Source organism: Ipomoea triloba, chromosome 3 (genome assembly GCF_003576645.1).
Source record: "Ipomoea triloba cultivar NCNSP0323 chromosome 3, ASM357664v1".
Taxonomy (NCBI): Eukaryota; Viridiplantae; Streptophyta; class Magnoliopsida; order Solanales; family Convolvulaceae; genus Ipomoea; species Ipomoea triloba.
Genome location: NC_044918.1, coordinates 20908422 through 20934939, shown reverse-complemented (window position 1 = coordinate 20934939; position 26518 = coordinate 20908422). Strand labels below are relative to the sequence as shown.

The 26518-nt window shown below is 32.7% G+C and overlaps 2 protein-coding genes and 1 long non-coding RNA gene across 3 annotated transcripts; 2 read left to right on the top strand and 1 right to left on the bottom strand.

Annotated features, from left to right (window-relative positions):
- Positions 1-6267: 6267 nt before the first annotated feature.
- Positions 6268-8958, top strand: LOC116013062 (pectinesterase-like). Its single transcript, XM_031252723.1, has 4 exons — positions 6268-6685; positions 7364-7557; positions 7788-8139; positions 8267-8958. Exons 1-4 carry the CDS (start codon positions 6268-6270, stop codon positions 8956-8958), a joined length of 1656 nt encoding a protein of 551 aa, XP_031108583.1.
- A 3742-nt stretch (positions 8959-12700) lies between these two features.
- Positions 12701-14916, top strand: LOC116011947. The gene is made up of 2 exons (XR_004097109.1): positions 12701-13742; positions 14499-14916. It is a non-coding gene; the product is annotated as an uncharacterized LOC116011947 (long non-coding RNA).
- Positions 14917-22231: 7315 nt separating this feature from the next.
- On the bottom strand, positions 22232-25764 carry LOC116014278 (putative inactive disease susceptibility protein LOV1). The gene is made up of 3 exons (XM_031254303.1): positions 23112-25764; positions 22856-23003; positions 22232-22767 (listed from the first exon to the last, which is right to left on the bottom strand). The coding sequence occupies exons 1-3, from the start codon at positions 25756-25758 to the stop codon at positions 22344-22346; spliced, it is 3219 nt and encodes a 1072-aa protein (XP_031110163.1). The 5' UTR covers positions 25759-25764; the 3' UTR covers positions 22232-22343.
- Between the last annotated feature and the right edge of the window lie 754 nt (positions 25765-26518).

Genomic DNA, 26518 nt, shown 5'->3' with positions numbered 1-26518 from the left:
TTTTTAGGACTCGCTAAGAAAGAGAAAATGAACAAAAACAAAAAGAATCTACTTTCAGTGTAACAATCACGCCCAGTAAATGCGTGCATAATCAAACTCTGTTTTATTGTTTTTGTTTTTTTTTTTGTCACATTTCTTTTCTTTTATTTTTTTTTCTTCCTATTTTTTTCCCTCCCTCCTCTCTCTAATTGGTATCTCAAAAATCATGAAAAATTAAGAACTGATAAGGATGCTCTTAGCGTTAAATTAAAGAAGTGGCTACTTTTGAATAAGGATGTTTTCAATTTGGCAAAAGCGAGCCCCACTCATCATAGGCATTGATTATGGTCTATTCTATTTCATATGCTATATATAGAAAAAAAAATATTTATGATAACCACTGAATTATTTATTTATTATTTGGCATAAGTGAGCCTCACTCATAGGCATTGATTATCGGTTTATTCTATTTCATATGCTATAGTAAAAAAAAAATGTATGATAACCACTGAATTAATTATTTATTTTAGATAGATATATATTGTATGAATTAATGAGAATAAGTGAAGAAAAATCATTTCATGTGAAACGTATAATATTTTTTAGTTAAAATATAATATTATTTTATAGGGTTATAGAAAACATTACATTTTAATTAAAATTGATCTGATTACATATCTCGTATTACGTCTCATACAAAACATACTCAAATTATTACGATAAATAATGTGGCCTAAGTACCCTTTTTCTCATCACAATAGCCACCAAAATATCATAGTCTTATACTCCTTCGATCACTTACCATAATTGGTCATGTATATTGTATAGTTACATAGTTCAATTAACCATCAACAATAAGGCAAGGGAGAGGGTGAAATGAGTGAAATCATATGAGAGATTTAAAGATAGACTAAATGTCTAAATCTAATTAATTTTTTTATTAGTTAATATAATTATAAAATATTAAAATCAATTACGTGTAAATATGCACTAAGGCTCAAACTCGTGACTTCTCATATGGGAAAATCACTACTCTACCATCTGAGGACAAGGTGTTTGGCTAATTTCTAATTGTATAATCTTTATATATTTCATTGTTTTCTTCTTTTTTTTTTTGGAAGATTAAAAGTATTTATATTTGTTATATGTTAATTGTCATTAATACAAAAATATTCTGTCATTAATTTTAATTAATAAAAATAATAATTGTAGTATTATAATAACCATACATTTGGTCATGTGCCTGACGTAACCTTTCATTTCCGCTTAAACGAAAGCAGACGTATGAGCTACAAAGAAGCCACCTAAATGCCACAACTTGTTGAGAGGAAAATAATAACAACATGGCAGATGGGTCCTGTGCATTATTGCATGAATACCAATTAAACACTATTATACAAAGTTAGAAAATTAATAAAATTGATTAATGAGCATCTTTCGCCGAATGCAACTTGCAAGAATTAGAATAGAGGAATAATGTTTTTAAAAAATAGATTGTGATGATCTTACCCGGCAATTTATATCATGGACATGGGTCCACGTAATATTATAAACCTTGGATCGAAACGATGAGGTACATAATTTATACTTATAAGGTACAAAATTTTATAAACACATAAAATCACAACACAAAGACACTTATTTTTCAAATCTGATTTAGGTACGTACATAATTTATGTTCATACGCACAAAATTTCACAACACAAGACATAGAAAGATACAATTACTAATTTGTTTCAGGTACATAATTCATATATACTCTAATTAGTATAAGAATATAAAATACATATGAATGTACACTGTGAACCCTAGTTCCTGATTGTTCTTATCCGGTTCAAATAATTTGATCATCCCAATGGAATGTAATACTTTAGACGCCCAAATTGGAAATTAAAGCTAATTTAATTAAAAACTCTAAAGCTTCTTTATTGCCAATGTGACCCCAAGTTTATTTTAAAACAATGCCAACCTGGGATGCATGTGCATGGCCACTATGGTCGAACAAGTTGCTATTAATGAAATCCAAAAAAAAAAAAAAAAAAAAACATCTTTATTCAAAAATAATTAAACAAACGTTAATCGAGGCATCGACAAATTCTTGGTCAGTGCTTGAAAAGCACAAATTATATTATAAAGTCACGCCTGGACACTAACTTCTTCTTTTTTTTTTTTAATCTTTTTATTTATTTATTTATTTATTTATTATTATTAGAAATACTACATGTTAGATTCTCTCTCCCTTGTCATTTACTATCTAAACAAATTACCTATTGCACTGTAAACACACACACAAAAATGAAATTTTGTATATATATATATATATATATATATATATTAGCAACATCGGGTTACAATAATTATTGGTATCTCCAAAATTCAAGTGGTCTGATCCAGTAAGCATCAACTTCAAGATAAAGATCAGAGAACTCACTTCAAGATGAATGTCAAAAGATAACTTTGCAGAGTTTGAATATGTTATTTTTAGAATGAAATGAACGCTCTATTTATAGTGGTGAGAATGTGAGACTCTCACCATATCTCAAACTCTTTGATATTTATCCAAATAAATAAATAAATATTTAGGATAAATACTAAGGGTGTGTTTGGTTCATAGGTTTACACGCTAGGAATATGAATCAAAATCATAGTTAGTGTTTGGTTAACAACTTTTTAAAACACAACTATGGATATTGATTACCCTTTAATTAAAAATTTCATTCCCCAATTTAAAAGGGGTATCATTCCATCTTATTGAATTGGTAACTTAACTTTTAAGTTTGAATTAATACTTTTAGATTTTTGTTTTGATTTTTGTTCATATTGATGCTTTGGATGTCATTATATTAGGCTCAATTACCTTGATTTTTTGTTTTTTTTGTGTGTTTTTAAAACATTTATTCCCATTATATTATATGGTCATACACAACCAAATATTAATATTAGTAATCATTCCAATTCTACCCTACTACCAAACATGCAAAATACTCCTACCAAAACACATATGCATTACCAAGCTAAGTATTTGATTCACATTCCGATTCTGATTCTCATATGCGAATCACCAAACACACCCTAAAAACTATCCAAAACAAACCATGCCATAATTGCGTCCAGGTTCATGATCCTATCACAATTATAATGTTTTAAATTTAAATATATAGTTTGACTAAATCTTTATCAAATAATTAAATTAATTAGTTAAATTAATTAAGGAAATAACATAGCTCAAATTAATTTAATTAATTGATGCACAGACTCAAATAACTCAATTAAAATGTTGTATAATATTATTAGATCATTTAGTAGTGTCAAATTTTCAATGTCTACAAAATTTCCCCTCGAGACTTGCTTGAATGTGTCACTTGAAAGCACATCTAACTTGAAAGCGTATATTTCAAGAAAGTATCAACACCATATGAAGCATATTATCCTCATACTAAGGAGATTGAAATGATATTAAGTAGTTTATCCTCGTATTAAGGAAATGATATGAAGTAGTTTACCCTCGTACTAAGAATATTGAAATGATATGATGCCAAAGAGTCTTCAAGAATACGAGGCAATTTAAACTCCTGCAAAGGAGTCTTGAAGAATATCTATTAGAAGGACTATCTAGCTCATAGAACATTTAATAATGACATTCATCACATATAGTGGTATAATATGATGATGCATATTCTTCTTCACCTTATGAGTTGATATGAGGAATTTCTATCTCCATTTTTTGGTTAGTTGAAGTGTGGAATTGCTTTGGCATGTAGTCAACCAATATACTTGGAACTCATGCCTTCTTATGATAGTTGCAAGCATTCCCATCAACTGAGCCCTTCAACACTCTTCTATTGACCCACTTCTTCATAACTTGTTTAGGTAATCGTGTTGTACCACAAACATGTTGTTTAACATGTTTAATATCAAGATGAGTATCATGCTCGGGTTTGGCATCATAGGGCTTGATGTTCATAGAGGATCTACATTTATGCCATTTTTCATTTCTCTTCTCATTGTTCCTCTCATTGAATAGCAAAGTAGATTTACCACACGAGATGGAAACTTGATTTGCGCATGTTGTGGCATCTGCATGTTCAATTCTCCCATCCCAATCTAACTCCATCATATCACTTTATCCTTAAAGACAAAGCAATTTTCAATTGGATGTCTGACAAGTCCATGGTACTTGCAGTGATCGGATCACCACCTCTAACGCCTCATGTGGTCGCCTCATTTCATGCAAGTCAATGAGGTTGAGTTTTAGAAGTTCTTCGAACATTGGAGAAATATCATAATGTAAGAATGGATATTTTTTCTCTTATTTCTCCTGTAGGGAAATTCTTCTACTACCTTGCGATTAGGCTTAACCACGGTTCCCATTTCGATCCCAAAAATGACCGAACTGGAACTGGAACCTTATATAAAGGTTCTAGTTTTGGTTTAAACCGTTGGTTCTAATCAGATTTTTTTTGTTTTTTTGTAAAGTTCTATGTTATATTTTAAAATTGTCCAAATTTAACAATTAATTTTTCATCTAGAATTTTTTTTTAAAATGATTATATCAAATATTTAAACTTTAACGTTAAATTAAAACAAATAAAAATTCTGTCAACAATATCATTGTGGAGTAATTATTAAGCAACGTCGTATTGGTGAGGGAAGCATTATCGTGGCTCAAGAGTCGAAGTGTAAACAATATCATTGTGGAGTCAGATTGTCTTAATTTCTATAATGGCTTTAATTATGTTAGACATGATTTATCCTATAGCGGTCTAACTATTAAGCAATGTTGTATCATTGTTAGAGTAATTGGCAATGTACGTGATTGTTCGTCATGTCAAGAGATCAGCGAATCATGTAACTCATGTGCTTGCACGGGCGACTGAATCCTCCTTCTGCTCTCGGGTTTTGGGAGTTCTCCTTGCCTGCGTGTATTTCAAACTTTTTTGATGATTATTTAATACAATTCTCTTTCTTGATTTTCAAAATAAAAAAAACAAATAAAAATAATTTTAGGCTTGCACTTAATTTTACCAAGATTAAGTTGTCTACGTATTTTATCAAATTATAATCAACCGATATTAATTATTTAAATTTTAAACATAACTTTATAAATATTTTTTGGTTGGTCAATGCACTTTCAATCTTAAAATATTTACAAAAACGTCACTCTATTTTTTCTTATTTTAAACCTGTTGATATATATAGCAGATCTATCAAATGAGAACGAGTGCATAGGAGAGAACTAGGAATCAATCACAAGTATCTATTTAGAAATATTTAACATATTAGAAGCAATTAAGTATAACATATTATAAGTATTACTCCATATTATTTTTATCATAAGTAATTTTTCAACGCCTACAACAATTTTAATTTAATTTTTTTTTAATCAAAAGTGAAGTATTACATTTTTTCTGATGGATTATATATGTTCAAATTATGTATAGTACTTACAATTAACATATTATATACTGTCTGAAATAGATTATGTACTTGTTGTAGTTAACGTACTATATGCCTTCAATTTATTTATAGGTGGCATAATATTATTGTGTTTTGTAACAAATTATTTACAGAAAAATAATATATTTACATGTATATAATTTGAAGTAGCATTCACAATATTGAACTTTGATCCACAATACAATTTTGCAACAAAACACAGTACACATTTTTTCATAAATTAAATATTAAGAAATTGGACATCAAATATTATGTCTCAAAGATTATAAAACAAAAATTTAAAGAAACATTATTCTAGAAGTGTTAATTGAAAATTGAAATTATATTACGCAATCTATAAACACATGAAAGTATTTATTATTACACGCTATTCAGTATTTATAGCGTGGTAGGACAAGTTGAGCATTTGTGACTGAATTGTATGTAATGTACCCATGACAAAGAAGTGAAGTTGTGATTTCGCTACTATTTCTAAAGTAAATATCCACACTGTGCACTACTTTTCATTTTATCACATGTAAACCATGCATATGAGCCAGTTTATGTTAATTAAATCGATCTTTTGAAAGGTGATAGTGTGCTGATTTAATTTGATTCTAAATTTAAGTAATCTTTTCTCTATTAATTTATCATTACTAAATTATAAAGGTTTTGGCTGTATGATTTCATTATAAATTAAAATAATATGTTTTTTTTATATCAGCAAATTATTACTCCGTATAAATTTTCATGGAGTTGTCTTTCCCTTTATCCTATCCTATCTATATATATCCACGTTAAGTTGATTCCGGTCATCTACACTCGAACCCTAGCTGGCTGAAAGAAAATTAAATGGCCCGCATCCAAGAGTACTTTTTAACTCTTTTGGCTTCAGTGCTGCTAATTTCCGGCGACATGGCCGCCGGAGTTGCATCCGGCGAAACAAACAGCCTCTCTGTCTCTATTATCAAGTCCTCATGTGGCAGCACTCGCTACCCAGATTTATGCTATTCTTCGCTGGCCAGCAACCCAGGAGTGAGAAGCAAGAAGGATGTGATAGAGGCGTCGTTGAACAACACCATTAAAGTTGCTCAAACAAACAGGGCCAACGTCCAAAAGCTCATGGCTTCGACAACCAACTACACCAAACGCGAAAAGATAGCGTTGAGTGATTGTTTAGAGACCATAGATCAAGCCCTCTTCCAGCTAAATACAGCTCTTCAAGATCTTCGTCTTTATCCCACCAAGAAATCTATTGTCGCCCATGCAGGTCCTTATATTTCACTTTTCCCATACCCTCTTTACTGTATCATCACTTCACACAATTTGAATAGATTGTTGGGCGGGACTGGATGGTGAAGGCCAAGTCCAACACCAGGTGACTAGGGCCTAGTTAGGAGATTGTTAGGCAGGTGCATGAAGTGCCAAGTCTAGCATTTCTCTCGAAAATGTGGCTGTATAATAAAATATAAAGTTAAACTTGGCTATGGGCTATAACTAGGATATTGTTAGGCAGAGACCTAAGGGCAAGTCTAGCAACCTAGCATATCTCTCTGAAATGTGATTGTATAAGAAAATAAAGTCAGGCCTTTGTTACTAGTTATAACTAGGAGATTGTTATTAGGCGGAATTTTAAAGAGTACGTCAGACCTATAAGGAAATAAAATTAGATCTTCGCTAGTGGCTATAGCTACGAAACTGTTAGCATTGGCTTGAAAGGCCAAGCCGATCTAACACCTTAGCTTTTCTTTAAAAAAATGTACAGATATAAAGAAATAAAGTTAGGTCTTCATTACCTATAACTAGGAAATTGTTACACGAAAGTCTAAAAGGCACCATGTCTCTTAAAAATCTCTTTGCTATTGCTATAACTTTTGACATTAACATATAAACGTTTTATCATAGCATAGACTGAACATTTCTAACTAAGAATTTTTTGTACGTGCAGATGACCTTAAAACCTTAATGAGTGCAGCGATGACGAATCAAGAAACTTGTCTGGATGGATTCTCCCACTGTAAAGCCGACCACAATGCCCGTAAACCTATCTTCAACGGACAAGTTCACGTCGAAAAACTGTGTAGCAATTGTCTGGCGTTGATCAAGAACATGACTGATACCGATAGGCAAAATGAGATTAAGGTATACGCAATATAATAATAATATAAGCTACATCTAGTTAAATTAGTTATTGGCAAAAACTTGTGTCAAACTGTCTCACTGAGATAGATGGATCTTTGATTAATGAGGTCAGAGATCCAACCTATTAATAAATATCCGACCCGAAAACGTGAGACCCTTAGTTATATATATGTTTTGCATTTTAAATGGTTTAATTAATACTATACGGTGTGAATAATTTCTACCTGCAGGCGAGTGGAAATAGGAAGTTGAAGGAAGTGGAGGGCGGCGGCGAGTGGCCGGAGTGGTTGTCGGCCGGAGATAGGAGGCTGTTGCAATCAACGGCGGCGACCCCGAATGTGGTGGTGGCGGCGGACGGCAGCGGAAACTACCGGACGGTGTCGGAGGCGGTGAAGAACGCACCTTCAAAGAGTAGCAAGAGATATGTAATTAGGATTAAGGCAGGGACTTACAAAGAAAATGTAGAAGTTCCCAAGTCCAAGACAAACATAATGTTCATCGGTGATGGGAGGGGCAAAACCGTCATTACCGGAAATAGAAACGTCATAGATGGTAGCACAACTTTCAATTCTGCCACAGTTGGTAAGAGCTCTTTCAATATAATTCTTCACTTCATTCATGTGATTTTACCATTTAACATTTTTTTAAAAAGATATTACAAGTTTGTATCCTTAACCAGTTTAACTCACCACTAATAATTTTGTTGCAGCTGTAGTAGGAGAGCGATTCTTGGCTCGGGACATAACGTTCCAGAATACGGCGGGCCCATCCAAGGAACAAGCCGTGGCGCTTCGGGTTGGATCAGATCTCTCCGCATTTTACAATTGTGAAATGAAAGCCTACCAAGACACCTTATACGTCCACTCCAACCGCCAATTCTACGTCAAATGCCTAATCTCCGGCACCGTCGACTTCATCTTCGGCAACGCCGCCGCCGTCTTCCAAGACTGCGACATCCAGCCCCGCCGCCCCAACTCCGGCCAAAAGAACATGCTCACCGCCCAAGGCCGAACCGACCCGAACCAGAACACCGGGATAGTGATCCAAAAGTGCCGCATCGCCGCATCCTCCGACCTCAAGCCCGTCCAGAAGAGCTTCCCGACGTATCTTGGGCGGCCGTGGAAGGAGTACTCGAGGACCGTGGTGATGCAGTCGTCGATCAGCGACGTGGTTCATCTCGCCGGGTGGCACGAGTGGAGTGGGAGCTTTGCGGTGAACACTTTGTTCTACGGAGAGCATTCCAACACCGGCGCCGGCGCGGCGACATCGCAGAGGGTGAAATGGAAAGGGTTCAAGGTGATTAGTAGTGCTACTGAGGCTCAGAGTTATACTGCTGGACGGTTTATTTCTGGTTCCAATTGGTTGGGATCCACTGGTTTTCCCTTTTCACTTGGTTTGTAATCACTTTTTCTTTCACTCTCAAAAATAATTATTGAATAATGAATTGTAAGCATTCTTCATTTTAATTTTAATTATGTCATGTGATTTCAATTGATTTACAGACACATAAATTTTTAACGCTTATAAAATATGTCAATTGTAGACTTATAATGTTTAGATTAAGTCCACCAATACAAGATGTACCATGATCCATTGTGTAACAATTGAAGAAATTAACACTTTCAACCATAGTCCTTAAATGAAACTGTAGTAGAAAATGAAGCTAAAAAAAACTCATTCAATAACTTATATTGTCAAATAAAACTATAGTATATATAATTAATTAGGTTTTAGTGTTGTCATAATGAAATTAGTGTGTGTGGAAACTGAAACTAAAATTCAGCGCTCATACAATAGCATATATTGTCAAATGAACTTGAAGTGTAATTAAAATAATTCTTCAAATATTACTATAATTAAACTAGTGTTTATAAAATGAAACCAACAAAAAAAAAATCTCATACAATAATGTATATTCTCTATTGAAACTGTGTTAAAATGATATTTTGGCATGAATATTTAAAAAAAAGAAGAAGATATTTTGACATTGCTACAATGAAATTAGTGTGTGAAAAATAAATTAGAAAATAGAGCAATATTGTCAAATGAAACTGAAATATAATTAGAACAATTGTTATACTATAGACCAGGATTCATATTATATTGTGAACCCTGATACAAAAATTATGTACATTCAATTAACACATTTTGTACCAGTTAACAGTTTCTATATATATAAACAAATAACTTATAATTACTAACACATAATATGATAGCTACACATACAAAAACTGTTAACTACAGATCAGATACAGAATCTGAATATTACTTTTTGATCAAGGTTTACAATGCAAAATAGACCATGATTCATGGTATAATTTGCCATTAGTGGAATTAAATAATGAGTTTTTTAGTGCCACATTTCATTTTCACTTATTATATTCGCCACTGTTAGATGATTATTAGTAATTATTAATAAATCTAATCCAAGTTATTTGATCATATCTCAGTCTGTGAATGTCTGATTCAAAGTTATTATTGCGCCATTGAAAAGAAGACTTCAAGGGATATAACTCTTATGAAGATCTCAAAGTGTGTATCGAAAGGAAAAATGGTCAAAATCAGCCTACAAACTAGACTTACGTCGCGGGGAGATTCTTGATGCGTCGAGAATTCTCCTCGACGCGTCGAGAATTCTCCTCGACGCGTCGAGAGATGACAGAATGCAATGTTTTTGGCTCTATAATTTCTCGACGTGTCAAGCCAAGGCATCGACGCGTCGAGAGCTCCCAGATCTACGATTTTCAACTTCTAAAAATTGTCATTTTTACTATCATTCTCTACCCCACTATATAAAGCATCATTTTCTCTTCAAACCCTAGTTTGGGCTGTGGTTTTGGTCCTTTTGGAAGACAAATAGAGTGAAGAGGGATGATTCTTCACACTTCAAAGGAAGAAGGAAGGATCCCCACACCTTGGAAGAAGAAGAACCATTGCAAAAGCTTTGAAAGGAAGATTGGAAGATAGATTGGAAGATCATAGTCTCACTGTGTTAATGGGGATCGGAATTGTGAATGCATGAACCTGTGTATTTGCGATACTGGAGAGGCATGAGCTACAAAAGAAATGTAGAGGAAGTTTACCCGAGCTCAAAAGTTTCTAATCTTTCCTAGTTTTTCAACATCCTGTATAGTTAACAGGCTACAGGCACATAAGCCTAATTATAAAAGACTATCTAGTTAATACATGAGAAATCTGTTACGTAGATCCACCCTAGAAATGGGTACTTTTATTTGTGTACCAATTATTTGTTAGTTTTTTGAGTGTGACTCAGCAATCTCTGCAATGTGATCCCAGTCCCCAGATATCAGCCAAATGATTCTTTTCTCTTTTGGAGTAAAGACATGCAACATAATTAGATATCCGGTTTTGAAGTGAATGTTCCCTGCTGCTCTAGTATACATTATTTATGGTTTAGATCAAAATAAGATGTTGAAAAATGTTCATTTGTCCACATCTTCACTTGTTGTGGGTGCTTTCCCTGATAGGGTCTGATTTGAACATTGGATCTCAAAAAGTCGTGCATGGGAAGTGGAACTCAAATAGGGTAAAGTAGCATTCGTGAGTCCGACTTTGCTTTAAAGAAAGTCGGACTGAGTCCGTTGGTGAATTATACACAGGGAAACTTTCTTTAAAGCAAAGTTGGACTCACGTATGTCACTTTACCCTATTTGAGGTCCACTTCCCATGCACGACTTTTTGGGATCCAATGTTCAAATTCTGCTCCGACACGGTTATGACTCACTTGTTTCCTATGTGAAAATTTCTGATAACTTTATTTTCTTTAAAAAATGTTATGCTTCAAATTCTTATTCCTGTCCCCCATCCCACCCCAACTTGTTTTCATATGCTTAGGGAAGTTGAGAACCTGAAGAAGCCTTTTACTCCACCTCGCGAGGTCCATGTTCAAGTAACACACTCTATGCCACCTCAGAAAATTGAGATCTTCAAATCTATGGAGGAATGGGCTGAGCAAAATATATTAGTTCATCTGAAGCCAGTTGAAAAGTGTTGGCAACCACAGGATTTCCGTACTTATTTGTAATCTACATTGTTACATAGATCATGGTCCACTATAAATTGTCCATAGACGTGAATGAACAACAAGCTGGGCCTTTCATTTGCTTTTAAAGTCTTATTAGACTGAGAATTTAATGGCGTGGACTTGAAATCTAGGAGCAAGATTGGAGTTTAAATTTGAATTGGTATTTTCTTTGATTGGGCTGCTTCCTATAGAAAATTTTTTAAACTATGTAATTTATTTTATTTCGCCAGTTGGACTCCTTCTGGCCCGGCAAACTTATTTGCAGTAGTTATGCCGTGGACCCAAGGTGGACCTGGGTCCAAAAACGACGCCGTTTTTTTTTTTTTTTTTAACTAAACATATTGGCTTGAAATGTGGAACACAAACTCTACATTCACATACACTATACTCTACATTAACAATTTGTAAACTCCACATTCATACATTACAAGATTATATGTTTAATAACTATATTACCACTGTTATGCATTCACACATTCAAAACTCTATATACACAGGTCCTATACTCCATATTCACAACTTTAGAACTCCACATTCACACATTACATGGCTACAAGTTGCTAGAACTTCTTAACTCTATTACAGATTCACACATGCATAACTCTACATTCACGATTTCTATACTCCATATTCACAATTTGAAACCTCCACATTCACACATTTCTAGGCAACTCTACATTCACACAATCATAAGTCTACATTTACGATTTTTATACTCTACATTCATACTTTGAAACCTCTACATTCACACATTTTTGGACAACTCTATATTCAGTAATATGTTTACTAATTAAAAAAAAAAAAAGAAAAAACGACGTAATTTTGGACCCAGGTCCACATTGCAAGGTGGACCTGAGCCCACAGAATAATTTGCGACTTATTTGTATTTCTTTTTTCGTGTTATAATACTCCATATAATCTAAAGTTAATTCAAATTTTTTTTTTTGGTCATAAGAGCATCCATATCTTTTATTTACCTTTTACCAAAAAGAAAAAATCTTTACTGCTTTACACTCAAACGGTGAAACACCAGGGGATGAGATAAATAAGATCTTTAACCCCACTATTGAGTATTGAGCTCCATGGCCCAGACAGAGATGGAGAAAGAAGCGAGGCGACAGATTAGGGATTTTTCTTGAAAAGGTGGTTTCCCCTCTCTGTTGTGCCGATGATTTTTCCACTTTCAATCCTGAATTGGAACAAGAAAACAGCCTTTTCACAGACCAAAGAAACCTGTACAGTACTTCGTAGTGTTTTCCTTGGATCTCTTTCTGGTCTGCAGTTTCTACGTACGTTTATATGCAGAGCTATCAGCTATGGTTTATGGTTTAGGGTTTATGGTTTAATTAATTTGCGTATTTCTTGAGGCTGTGATGATGTCTTCACTCTTCACCTTCTTTTCCGACTTTCTGGGCTTTCGGGCATTGAGAAGACCTAGCCGTATCTTGGCGGGGCGACCCGGAAACTCCGGTTCTTTGCAGCCATGGCGGCTCTGGCTTCTCTCTTGCCCCAATAATGCATTATACATACAGATCTGAGCCTCAAAGACGCCCTGAGGGCTTCGAACCGGCGACCTTTATATGAATCTGGCGTTTCTGGTGTTATTGGGATTGTATTCAATCAAGACTTTTAGAGAGAGAGGGAGAATTGATTTTCTTGAAGGGTTTATTGTCCCACTCTGTTTACTCCATTAACAGCCCTTTCATTTCGTTTCCGGGATCTTGAAATGGAACTATGGAAGTATATTTTTAAAGAGGCTATGATGATATCTTCCTTGAAAATCGGGCATTGAGATGACCGGCCCGTATCTTGGCATGGCAATACTCCAGTTCTTTGCAGCCATGGCGGTCTGGCTTCTCTTTTGCCCACTCTCCTCTTAAAACTAGATCTGAGCCTCAGAGTTGCGAAGGTGTCAAACCCTTTAACTTGTTTTGTGAAGAGATATAAAATTTTTATCAGATCCTTTCTGGGTTTGTTTAAATTTTATCTACATTACAAGGCTTTCATGACAAAATTAAGAATTTCCAAAGGTGTTGCCTTTTCTTTTATGCAAATCTTGCAAAATATGGTCTTAAAAAATGTATTCTTGCATTCAGTCAACAAGTTATCATTACAGAAGTAGAAAACCCTCCTCAATGAGGTAATAAGCTTTTTGAATCAACCTCTATGAGGTAACTCAATGCTATGGATGCCAAACATAATCAGGTCCTAGTTTTGTATTTTGTATAATGTATGCCACATTGTATGTAGCTGTTATGAAACAGTTTACTCTTTCATTTAGTGTGCATGTGAATTTGTGTGAAACTTCTAGACTTTATCTATTAATTTGATATTTTATCAGTGTATATCCTGAAAGAAGTGTTCTAAAATACCGTAGAAAGCAATGAATTTAAGTGTGTGATATGTTTTAGATCGAAACATTTAACTTTAAAATTTTAAATTATAGAGACATTGTTAAGAATCAACCAATTAATGTGGGGTTTTCAAAACTGAATGGCTAGCTTTTACATACATGCAATGTTGTCAATTATGGCGTTGGCTGTGCTTAAGAGCTCCTTGACTGTCAAGGAGCCATCTCCACCACGGGACATGATTATCTTCTTAGCCCTATCATATGTGGTCATTTTAGTACCTGTCAATCTGTCATTTAGGGGGTTGGTATAGCTATTTGTTATCTTGATGATATTTATTGTTCAACATGTAGTAGGTTGTATATGTTGGTTCGTATTCAATCGTTATAATCATCTATTGAACCCAAAATATATATATATATATATATATATATATATATATATATACATGTAATGATAACTTCTGTGCTTGACAAGTATATTTATGAATGATCTTGAATGCTTCTATATGATTTGAACTTGTGATTTGCTTTGTATATTTCAAGAGGCAACCTTGAAGGGGTGGTGACACAGAAAGGACTTGGTTCTTTGCAGCTATGGTGGTGCTGACTTCTCTCTCTTGCCCCACAAACATGGATCTGAGTGTCAAAGATGCTTAGGGGATTTGGACTGGTGACATTTTTTTTTTCCTCGAAAATTACCTTTCTGGTTTTCTTTAAATTTCAGCTCTAAGGTTGCATGATCCCCACACTCGGTTTAGCTAAGGTTTTCTCTAGTTTCATTCAATCAACATCCCATAGCCCTTTGTTAATCTTAGTTCATGGATCCTCATTTTGTTTGTCTAATGCATGCCATTTTGCATCAGCAAAATACTGAAATGCAGGATGTAAGCAGCAAAATTGATATTAGAAATTTGTTGTTTGGTTTTGATTGGTTGTTTATAACTAAAGGTAGGCTTGTGCATCCGGGTTTGGCCTGTTCAAGTTTCTGTTTAAAACACAACACTTATCCTAAACCCATCTAAAACAGTAAAACCCTACTACTTATATTCATAAGCCACAGTAGAGATGGAAACAACCATATCTCTAGACAATTTTGAGAGCATAGAAAACCTTTCACTATTTAGTGTTCACCTCTTACCGGCCATTTGATTCGTTGGAAAATATTTGAAGAAAATGGAATTCAAATTCAATGGAAACAAATTATCAGGAATATAGATTTTATTGTTTGATTGGTGAAAAAGAAAATACTGAGAATATGAATTTCATTGTTTGGTTAGATTTGGAATTTTAAAGAATTATGAATATAAAGATCAATATCTCATTAACAATTAATAGTGATAATAAATTCTATTATTTTGATGAGGGTAAAGTTGTCTAATTGCTAAATACTTTCTCCCAAACCCTTTGGAAAACAAAATACCAACTTCTAACTCGGAATTTGTTTTCCTTCACTTTTGGAAACTCAAGTTCTAATGGAAAACATTTTTCCATCCAACCAAACAACGGAAAAACACATTTTCCTCCACTTCATAAAGATTTTCCATCCAACCAAACACTCTCTTAGTATATCAAATTCATTTTCTTCACAATTGATTTACTTAAATATATTTTGAATTATGTTTTCTTGCTGCCTAATTTCCCATTCTCTAACCAAGTTGAGCTTTTAATCTAGATGAGGCCTCTGAACTGAGGTAGATTCAGATTTGGATAGATTGCATAACATGACTAATTTGCACATCAATAGCAGAAATAGTTTGGGTAGAGTACGTGGACACAGTCCTCAAAAATTCTTTCAAAGCAGTCATAACCTTCTAAAAATAGGATTTACTGTTTTCTGAAATGTAAAAAACTTGTTTGAGACCGTCTCACGTGACCCGTGAGATGAGACGAGTCGGATATTTAATTAATGACGTCAAAGACCTGACATATTAATCAAAGATCCGAACCGTTGAGATGGTCTTACACGAGTTACTCTTGCTGAAATTATGTAATGCAGATAACATAAACTGATTAAAAATTTGTTGGAGTATCAGCCAGAGTAATTATCCTTGATAATATCCGTACACAGAATTTGATGACGTAGTTGGAGAACACCTCCTAATTTGTGAGGTCACGCCAAAAAACTTTTTCACTGAACCCGTGAATTTTAAAATACAAGGTTCATTGAATTACAGAATTAGGTCTACTACCTATTTAAACATTAATCTTATAAAAAAATCTATGAAAAAGTTTACAAGTACAGTTTGAGCTAATTCTACCATTGTACAAGTATCAAATAGAGCAACTACTTCAAATAGTATTCCAATCTGTCCCTATTTTTCAAAATATTAACACATGAAACTTCAATTTTCTTCATTATAGTGCTCCAAATTTATAGTGTAAGGAGTAAGGACACCATGATATTAGGACTTTTGTTGCTATTAACTCACGCCCTTTATGTATTGGAGTAAATAATAGACACATGTATGTTGAGAAAATTCAGTCACTTTTCCTCATGGTAGTTACTTCCATCAGCACATCAAGAATAAGTCTCCACAGAAATAGCTTCATCAATTTCACAATTAATTTGGACCACCACACTTGTAATAATTCATCTAAACAACTAACATATGCCAATTAAAAACTGAATTAATATTTTCATATTAATTTTGTACTAACAATCTCCCCCTTGGACATATGTTGATTAAACACTCCAAACACAACAACAATCAGCTCACTCAAATCTTTTCAGCATTCCCTATTTTATCAACTGGTTATATATGCAGCAAACTCCCCCCTAAACATATGCATCAAACTTAGGGGTGTGCATACCCAACCAACCCGCCGGGTAAATCCGACCCGAATGGTCGAAACTACACATCCGATCCGAACCGCTACTCGATGCCCATGAACCGACCCAATCCATTAAAGAAAACGGTTTAATATAGTTGGGTAGGGTATATGGTTTGTCCACCCGAACCGCCCGAATACCCGATATATAGTAGGGTTAGCCATGCTTAGTACTAAACGACGTCGTGCTGTGTATGTATATATATCCATCGTTCTATGATCTGCCCTAGGGTTTCTCATTTCACTCCGACTGCGCAATTTCTCGACTCTCATTCTCTCACTCTCTCTCTATCTCTCAGTTCTTGCCCTAGGGTTTCTCATATCTCAGTCCTGTTCTTTGAGACTTTGAGACTTTGAGTTCTGAATTCTCTCAATCTTTGAGAGTCTAGTGGAAGCTCTTTCTCTGAGTTCTCTTAATCTCTGAATTTTCACTTCTCTAGGTATCTGAGCTCTCTCTGTCACTCAGATTCTATGAGTCTGTATTCTCGCAATTCGCAAGCCCATTCAGCCGTTTTGGCGTTCTAGACTTCCCGTTGTCTCTGAATCTCTGATTCTCTGTGGTGGAAGCTCGAAGCCGTTGTTGAGTTGTTGACTGGTGGACACCGGTGGTCTCAAACTGGTGTATTGATTGTATTGAAGGTCCTTCTTCTCCAAGAAAATTGTGTGAGAAAACAAGTAAATCACCAACTCTAGTTATTTTAATTTTTTGATTGATTCATTATATTGTATTATTAATTATTGTGAATTTGTGATATATTTTGAGACTCTAAGTTGTGACATGTGATTTTTGGAAGCACTGACTTTCTGAGTTGTGAGTTGTGATTTTAATTTTATATACTTTGAATTTCTGATTATGAGATTTATTGTTTTGGTGGAAGCACTGACTAAAATACTTAATGATGATCTCTGATTCTCTGTAAGTCTGTAACATGTTGTGTTTCTTGTTTATAGATTGAGGATCCTTAAATCAGTTAAATACTTAAATGTAATGTTTAGACTTTAGAGGATATATGGCCTCTGAAATGTCAAATGTGGAAGTTGAATGCATGCTATGTGGCTATATGTTGTTCTGTCCATATGATGAGCATTTAGTGACATTTGTAAATGTCTTTGATGAATGCCTGATGGAATTGTGTTGCACTGTTTAGTGTTACACTCTTAAATGTTAATGTGTATGTAAGATGTGATTCTGTGGATTGTGAAGCTTGCTTTCTGAGACTCTGTATTATGTTTCCCATCTCCTACTATGTATAATGATACTGTTTCAATTTTTTAGATGAAAAATATCAGTATGCCTAGTACTGGCTCTGAACTTCCCAATTCTTCAGTTCATGGGGCAACAGTGGTGGAAGCCCAAACTGTTGACACAAATACTCAACAGAATGTGCTGCCTACTACTGTAGTTCCTGCAAGAAACAGGTTGTGCCAGATCCAGGGTTTGGGACCATTTTCAGATGATTTCTAATAGTAATGGTGTTACTATACATTAAAATAAATATATCAATATAGGTGTTATTTAAAAGTTTTTAATTAGAACTTATTAATGATATATTTTTTATATATTAATTTGATTTGTATATAAAAAAAACTGAACTTAAGTTGAAAAATAATATACTGAGTATTAGTTTAGTGTACCTTAAAAGTAGACCATGATTCATGATATAATAAATATTTTAGGTAATCATTATTCATTACTATAAATTAGATTAACATATATAGTATTTTTGTTATTATTTAATTAGGTAAAAAATGATTGTAATTTCAAATTTCAAAACAAAAGTATTTTACTATGATAGGCGGGAAAACAACACTTATGTTTTAATATATATACTAGTGTTTTACCCGTGCACTGCACGGAAAAAATTTTGTTATTATAAATTTAAATAATAAAATTTAAAAATACAAATATATTATAATGTACAATATAATAATATAGTTGAATTTTCGTATATTTGGTCAAGTATCTATTATCATAACATACAAAATTAAAATTTTGTATGATTAATATAATCTCTAATCATATACATATTTATATAAATTTATAAAAAAAAATTTACATTATTAAATTGAATTATTCCTAATCTTATTTCATATATATTATAATTCTAACAATATGAATAATAACTAAGAAATTATACTTAGAAATTAAAAAAATGTAAAATTTAAATTTTGTATATGTGATTGTGTAATACAGTGTGTGTATATACAAATAATATTTATTAATATGTATATATGTAAATTCTATAATATAATTTCTGTAATTATAATTTATATTGATATATTATAATTAAAATAATTAAATTTATAAACTGACAAATAGAATTTTTATTTTGTATGATTAATATAATGCATAAGTATATGTATGTATGTATGTATTTTTATAAATTTAAATATTTATGAATACACATTTTGTTAATTTTATAATTTTATTTTTAATTATATTTATATTTTATTAATTATAATTAAGAAAATTACATTTACAAATTAAAAGAATTTAATTTTTAAATCTATATGGATTAATGTAGTCCCTAACTATGTTATATATTTAGACAAATTTTTAAATATTTTTAAATTTTTAATTAAGAATATGAGTTTAGACATATTTTAAAATAATTTTTTAATAAATATTCATTGTAGTAATTAACATGTATAATTATGGCAATAATCACAATTCTATAAAAAAATGTATATATATTTTTATATTGTACAAAATACTATAAATATAATATGTCAAAATTGATAAAAAGAGAAATTTATAATTTTTTATTATATAGATATTGATAAATATTATATAATTTTTTTCCTTGCATGAAAAACCATTCTTATTTTAAAATTTTACATTGATATATGAGTTTTGTATCAAAATCTACTTTGATGATTTTTAAACTTTGAGTAACACTTGTGTCAGACCGTCTCACGGGTCTTAATCCGTTAAACGGGTCAGATCTTTGATTAATAGGTCAGATCTTTGACCTTGTTAGTTAAAGATCAAACCCGTCTCACGGATTGAGACCATGAGACAGTCACACACAAGTTTTTTCATTAAGCTTTTGTTTGTTATCATAAATAGTAATAGATGTCTAGAAACCATTTAGTTTTGTTTCTAAATATTTTCAACCCGTAAATGAATCAAAACATCTCTAGATCATTATTTAAATAATAGGTTCACAATAGACTTTGTGGTTCAAGATTTGTAGATCTATGATATATTTTTAACTAATTTATTTGAAAGTTTATTTCTTTTAGTTCTATTATCTCTTTTTCGTTTAGTTCTATTATCTATTGTTCTTGTCACGCATCTTGTGCTCAGATGACATGTAGTGATTCTCCTGTATGGGAGGTCATGAGATTGAGCCTTGTATTCAAAAAAATAAATCTCTTATTCTTCTTCGTTTTAAATTGATAGATCTCGAGATGGTGTATCATTCTTAAATATGTGAATTCCAATAAATTTAATAAAATTATATTTAAATGTGAAACATTTACCCAATAACATTATATTTTTTTTCAAACTCCGCAAATGTAAGTTAGTTCAATTAGTTCATTTTTATGTTAGTTTTTCTTCAGTTATGTTATTAACGTAAATTAATTTGTTTTGAGCTCATAATATTTAAATAATAACTATTATTTTAGATTTGTAAATTTTTATAATTTATGGTATTTTATAAAATTTGTTCACAGCATTTGAACTATAAAACTTTTAAATTAATGCAATAATACTTATATTTGTTATTAGTAGAGAGCTAAAATCATAATAATGATATATTATACCTTTCACATTTTTAAACTTTGAAAACCAACATCATTTATGTAGGAAGAAATTTATATATAGTAGTAATAATATTGTAGTTATTTTTAAAAGTTAGATGAAGTAAACAAATTGACATGCAACAATTTTTTTATTTGGGTGAACTTTTGACATGCAACAATGATTCAATATATATATATATATATATTCGAATCAAATTAAATTATTTTAATTTTAATAATTTTAATTAAAATTCAAAAAATAAAACAAATAAAATTAAAAATATCTATAATACAAAAATATTAAATTGAAGGGAAGATTTCAATTTTATCTTATTAGAATAAATTAAATTTGACATATCTATTTTGGAATACTATAATATACATCATATAGTAATTTGATTGTTGTAAATTTTTTTTGTGTGTGAATATTATCATGAGAGAAATTTAATTATGTACATTAACATAATATAGTAATATTTTTTTGGAATACTATAATGTACATCATATAGTAATTTGATTGTTGGAATTTTTATTTTTTTGAATATTATCATGAGAGGAATTTAATTACGTACATTAACATAATATAGTAATTTTTTTAACACTATAATATACACCATATAGTAATTTGATTGTTGGATTCTTATTTTTTTTTGAATATTATCATGAGAGGAATTTAATTACGTACATTAACATAATATAGTAATATTTTTTAATACTATAATATATATCATATAGTAATTTGATTGTTTGAATTTTTTTTTTGAATATTATAATGAGAGGAATTTAGTTACGTACATTAACATAATATAGTAATATTTTTTTAAATACTATAATATACATCATATAATAATTTGATTGTTGAAATTTTCATTTTTTTAATATTATCATGAGAGGAATTTAATTACATACAATAACATAATATAGTAATATTTTTTAATACTATAATATACATTATATAGTAATTTGATTGTTGGAATTTTTATTTTTTTGAATATTATCATGAGAGGAATTTAATTACGTACATTAACATAATATAATAATATTTTTTAATACTATAATATACATCATATAGTAATATATATATATAATACGCAAGATTAAAATATTTTGAACAATAAATGAATTGCATGGTATAATAACTATAATTTTGTTTAATAATTATTATTTCCGTGTGACTATTTTGTTAACATATGTACATAAATAAGGAATCCATACAGGAATGGAATTGACTAAAATATTTCAAATTAATTTCCGTGTAGAATAAGGAATGGAATCATATTTTGAATATTTTGTCAATTTTAGCCATAAATAAGGAATGATAATGAAGGATAGAATTTTTGATAAGTAATTATTATATAATATTATGTTGACCGATTTCAAAATTTTTGGACTAAAATGAGCGGGAAAGCTAGTACTTCTGTTTTAATATATATATATATATATATATATATATATATATATATATATATATGTATATATATATATATACCTCTAAAAAATAATGATAGAAGTCTAGAAGATCTCTATAATTGAGATAATCGAGTCCACATCCATTAGTAACAATAAAAATGTAATAATTTTTTTTTGTCCAAATTTTAATGCATAAAAAACAACAAACAAAAAATACAATTTAAAATAATATTAATTTATTCCAAAATTTTATTTTCAATTGGAATTAAAAGTTACAACCAATCTATGAATTTGAAACAAATAATTATCAAATATAAAAATAATAAAATACTTTTTAAGAAATTGAGCCTCAAAAGTTGTGGCTATTGCACCGCACATGACCAGGGCCGAGCCGCATTTTCACCCCACCTTCATTTTTGGTCTAACCTCAATACCTCTAACAATGAGACCACTCTTCCAACCCATGTTTTCAGTATTCCAAAACCGCATTTCAACTTCACCTTCATTTCCTGAGCTAACTAAAAAGTCTCCCAGCTTAATCTCCATCCACCCATCACAACGACAATTTGGAAATCTGCTAGAACGCCACCTAGAAGAGCAAGATTTTGCTAAAACCACCTGACAACGTTGGTTCTTATGATAATTTTTTCTGTCCTTGAGATATCTTACTGATGCAAATGCTGAATCTTCAAAGCCTTGTTCCCACAATTCAAGCTTGTAAACAAGGTATGCAGAGTAAATAGTCATTATGTGTAGGCATTTTGTGTCCAATGTTCCTTTGATGTCGAGCCAGCATACAGCCTCAAGTTTTACAACATCATGTCTACACGCAATTACATACATACATTAATAATGATAATAAGATAGGTCATAGGAGAAGTGTAAAATTACAAACGTTAATAATAACATACCCGGAGTTGGTAATCCAAGTCCAATAGGCAGGATTCTCCACCCACGCGATACAGAGGCTTCTTGCTCCTATCCAAACACTCTGCGCTTCACTATTCATCTCATCTTCTTCAATCTCTAATTCCCTCTCACGATTCTTCTGATCTTCGTCTTTTTCAGAGAAAAAAAAGAGAGGAAGATTTTGAAATATGAACAATTCAACCAAATACCTCAAATTAAAGTGGATTTATAGAGAGAGAGATAGAGAGGGAGAGAGACCTGATTGAGTTGGGAATTCAAAAATCTCCAATGACTCATCTCCAATTTCACGCCGATCTTCTTCAATCGTTCTTGCAGAACGCCCGAGGGAAGCATTGCAATGCTCAATCTGAATTGTTTTCAGATTCATACATTGTGCAATCCAACTTGGCATCTCTTTCAACTCAAAGCAATTTTTCAAGACTAGGCCCTCAATGACTGGGAAAGGTTTCTCAACATCATCGCTAGTCTCCCAATGTTTCAAATTCGATTCAGAAATTAGCAAAAACTTTAATCCGCTGAAGCCATCCTTTTCATTTAGCTCCCACTCTTTTCCCAGGCAACCATGATTCTTAAGTTTTAACACCTCAAGCTTGGGCAACATACCGATGATGTTCATTGCTCTCCACGGCATAAGTGTATTTGAGAAGGTAATCTTCTTGAGGTTTTGTGGAAAAGCCTTATCTGGCCGCAATTCTATAGGAGAATAGGCGCCCTGAACTTTTAGCTTCTCCAGCTTATCCAAACAGTTTAGATTATCTAAACAACACTCGTATCCGATCCCTCGAGCAATTATTCCCAACTCTTTAACATTTGGAATCCTCAAAAACACTTGCTCCGTGCACTGAATGCTATGCACCCAATACATTGTTTGTAAATTTACTTGAACCACTTCTGGCTTGTATATTGAAAGCTGATGGTGGAACTCAAGGTACCTTAGTTGTGGCAAGTCCCATATTCCATGAGGTAGCTCTTCGGTACCCTTGATATCTTCACAAACAACAAGTGTTTGCAGATTTCGATTTTTCGCAACTGGTATACATGTAAGAAGCTTATTTGAGGGTAAAGCTAAGTATCTCAAAAGAACTACATCCACAATATCACAAGGTATCGTACTGTGCCCAATTACACTTAAGTCCAGCACTCTTAACATCTTAAAAGATGTTAACTCCAACCACCAATTACGAGCCGGAAATGTATACATATCAAAACACAAAATGGAACGGCATTTGTTAATACCAACATGTAAACTAGAACTTGATGACACCATTCTAAGACATAACAAACGACTGTCAATACTAACAAAAACTTCAGTGTTGAAGTTTCCAGGGCACGGAAGTTTCTGTGTTTTAGCCTTGCTTGCACACAGGTCATGTAATAGGTCATGCATCTTACATGTTTTAACTTTTCCTTTACTACTGCTTCGCCCACTTATCATAATCAGGCTTCTATTGATTAGATCATGCAAATAATCTTCACCTAATTCTTCTAACGTCTTTTCACTCTCTTCTTCTTTTATGAATCCCTCAGCAATCCATAACCTAATCACTTTTTTAATTTCAATCTTCCTATCTTTAGGAAAAGCTCCTAAATATAGAAAACAGCTCTTCAAATGGCCAGGCAAGTTATTGTAACTCAAACTTAGTGTTCTGGAAAATTGCTCAGAGAGATCTAAATTCACCGATGAGTTTAACATTGATTCAACACTCTTCCACTCATCTACTTCCATATTGGTGGATAGATGTCCTGCTAGAACCACAACCGTAATTGGTAATCCATGACATTTCTGAACAATATTCATCCCAATTGTTTCTAATTCTTTGTTCAAACATCCTTTTACCAAAAGCTTTTGACAAAATAAATTCCAACTTTCATGGAGATGTAAGAATCGCATGTCATAAACTAACTTACTTGAACAAGCAGACTCAGCTACCACTTTCTCTCTGGTAGTCAATAATATTCGACTCCCCCTAGTGGTTTCAGCTGGAAAACATCTTTGGACTTCATCCCATGCTCCAGGGGTCCATATGTCATCCAAAATAATGAGATATCTGCATCCCTTTAAACTCTTTTGCAGTTGATCTGCTAGCTCATCATCTTTCTTAGTATTAATGTCATTGGGGATTGCTAGCATGACGGAATGGCAAAGTTCAAGGAGCACTTGCCTGTAATTGTACTCATGAGACACGGTTGCCCAACCACGATGGTCGAAATGAGACTTAACCATAGAATCATCATAAACTCTTCTAGCAAAAGTTGTCTTCCCGATACCACCCATGCCAACAACGGCCATAACTTGTCGTTCTTCATCCGAGCCCTGAAGGAGCTTTCCCTTAAAGTCCTCGAATTCTTTGGCTTGTCCTACCATGGTGTCTTCAAATTTTGAAGTATGTAGTTGGGAGGATGATTGACCACCAGGCAATGAACTCTTCTCCAGATGTTGATGAGTTTGCAAGTCTTTAGCAAGGTGGGGGGCATTCTGAAATGTTGAAGTATGTTGGGAGGATGATAGACTCTCCTCCGGATGTTGATGATGAGTTTGCAAATCTTTATCAAGGTGAATCATCTCCATCAGCTGTTCAGCTTCATGCAGTACGCGCCTCAAGGTTTGATCCAGCGTCTGATGATGACGAAGAATCTCTACTAGCGCTGCTTCAATCTCATATTCTGCTTCCAGAGCTACTCCTCCAATTTTTGCAATCAGATCCTTCAGCTTCTCACAATTGTGGGCTTTCTTCTCAGATTCGTCAACCAAGGTTTGCAAACAGCCAAGCTTTTGGCAGAGAGACTCGATATGTTCTTTGTCTTTTAGAATCAGACGTGGATTTGATTGCAAGAACTCAAGCTCTAATGTTCGCATCAAAGAAGTTAATGCAACACAAGCCATGACTACTCTGATCTTCTTCTATACATACAATAATGGAAATTATATGTCTGAATTGCACACAATCTGTGCTTGTGTTTGTGTTGGTGTTGTGGAGAATGAGATATTGGCTTAGGATCGGAGTGTACTTATTAGGAGTGAAAGACATCTGCAAAATAATTTTTTTGCCAACCTTGCATTAATTTGTCCACACACACAGTGGGACTCACCAATCAGGACATTACTGAGGTGTCATAATGAAATGAATCTATGCTTATATCCATAATAATAGTAGCCTCCCCATGTGGGAGGTCATGAGTTCAAGCTTCAGTGGAGGCGATATTGATGTGACTCTTTGTGCTTCAACAGGTTGAGAAAGTATAGATTAACATATACTACAATGTAATAGGGTCAATTGTATTCAAAAAATAATAATAAATACAATTAGAAATATAAAAATTCTGGAGTATTATCTTGCCTGTCTATTGGAGATTTATACAGTATGTAACTGATGATTTAAAAAGTCACCTTCAGTCTACTTCTTGCAATGTTACTTCACTGGCATCTGTTTGAAGTATTCTTTTTCCTTGTGGTGTTCGAATGTGCAATGGTAGTAAGGGTGTGTTTGGTTCTCACATGGGAATCGAAGTTGGATGGGGAATGAAATACTTGATAATGAGTTTTGGTGAAAGTGTTTTGCATGTTTGGTAGTAGCTCTATACATTCGGCGGAAAATTATGGTCCACATAGCTGTGTGGACCATGAATATAAAGTACATTTTTAT

Excerpts from the sequence above, each read along its gene's own strand:
- LOC116013062 (XM_031252723.1), top strand. The coding sequence starts at position 6,268 with ATGGCCCGCATCCAAGAGTACTTTTTAACTCTTTTGGCTTCAGTGCTG. Across the intron at positions 6,686-7,363 it reads ATCTATTGTCGCCCATGCAG|ATGACCTTAAAACCTTAATG; the intron begins GTCCTTATATTT and ends TTGTACGTGCAG. Across the intron at positions 7,558-7,787 it reads ATAGGCAAAATGAGATTAAG|GCGAGTGGAAATAGGAAGTT; the intron begins GTATACGCAATA and ends TTCTACCTGCAG.
- LOC116014278 (XM_031254303.1), bottom strand. The coding sequence starts at position 25,758 with ATGGCTTGTGTTGCATTAACTTCTTTGATGCGAACATTAGAGCTTGAG. Across the intron at positions 23,004-23,111 it reads TGAATTCCCAACTCAATCAG|ACGAAGATCAGAAGAATCGT; the intron begins GTCTCTCTCCCT and ends TCTCTGAAAAAG. Across the intron at positions 22,768-22,855 it reads ACTTGGATTACCAACTCCGG|ACATGATGTTGTAAAACTTG; the intron begins GTATGTTATTAT and ends AATTGCGTGTAG.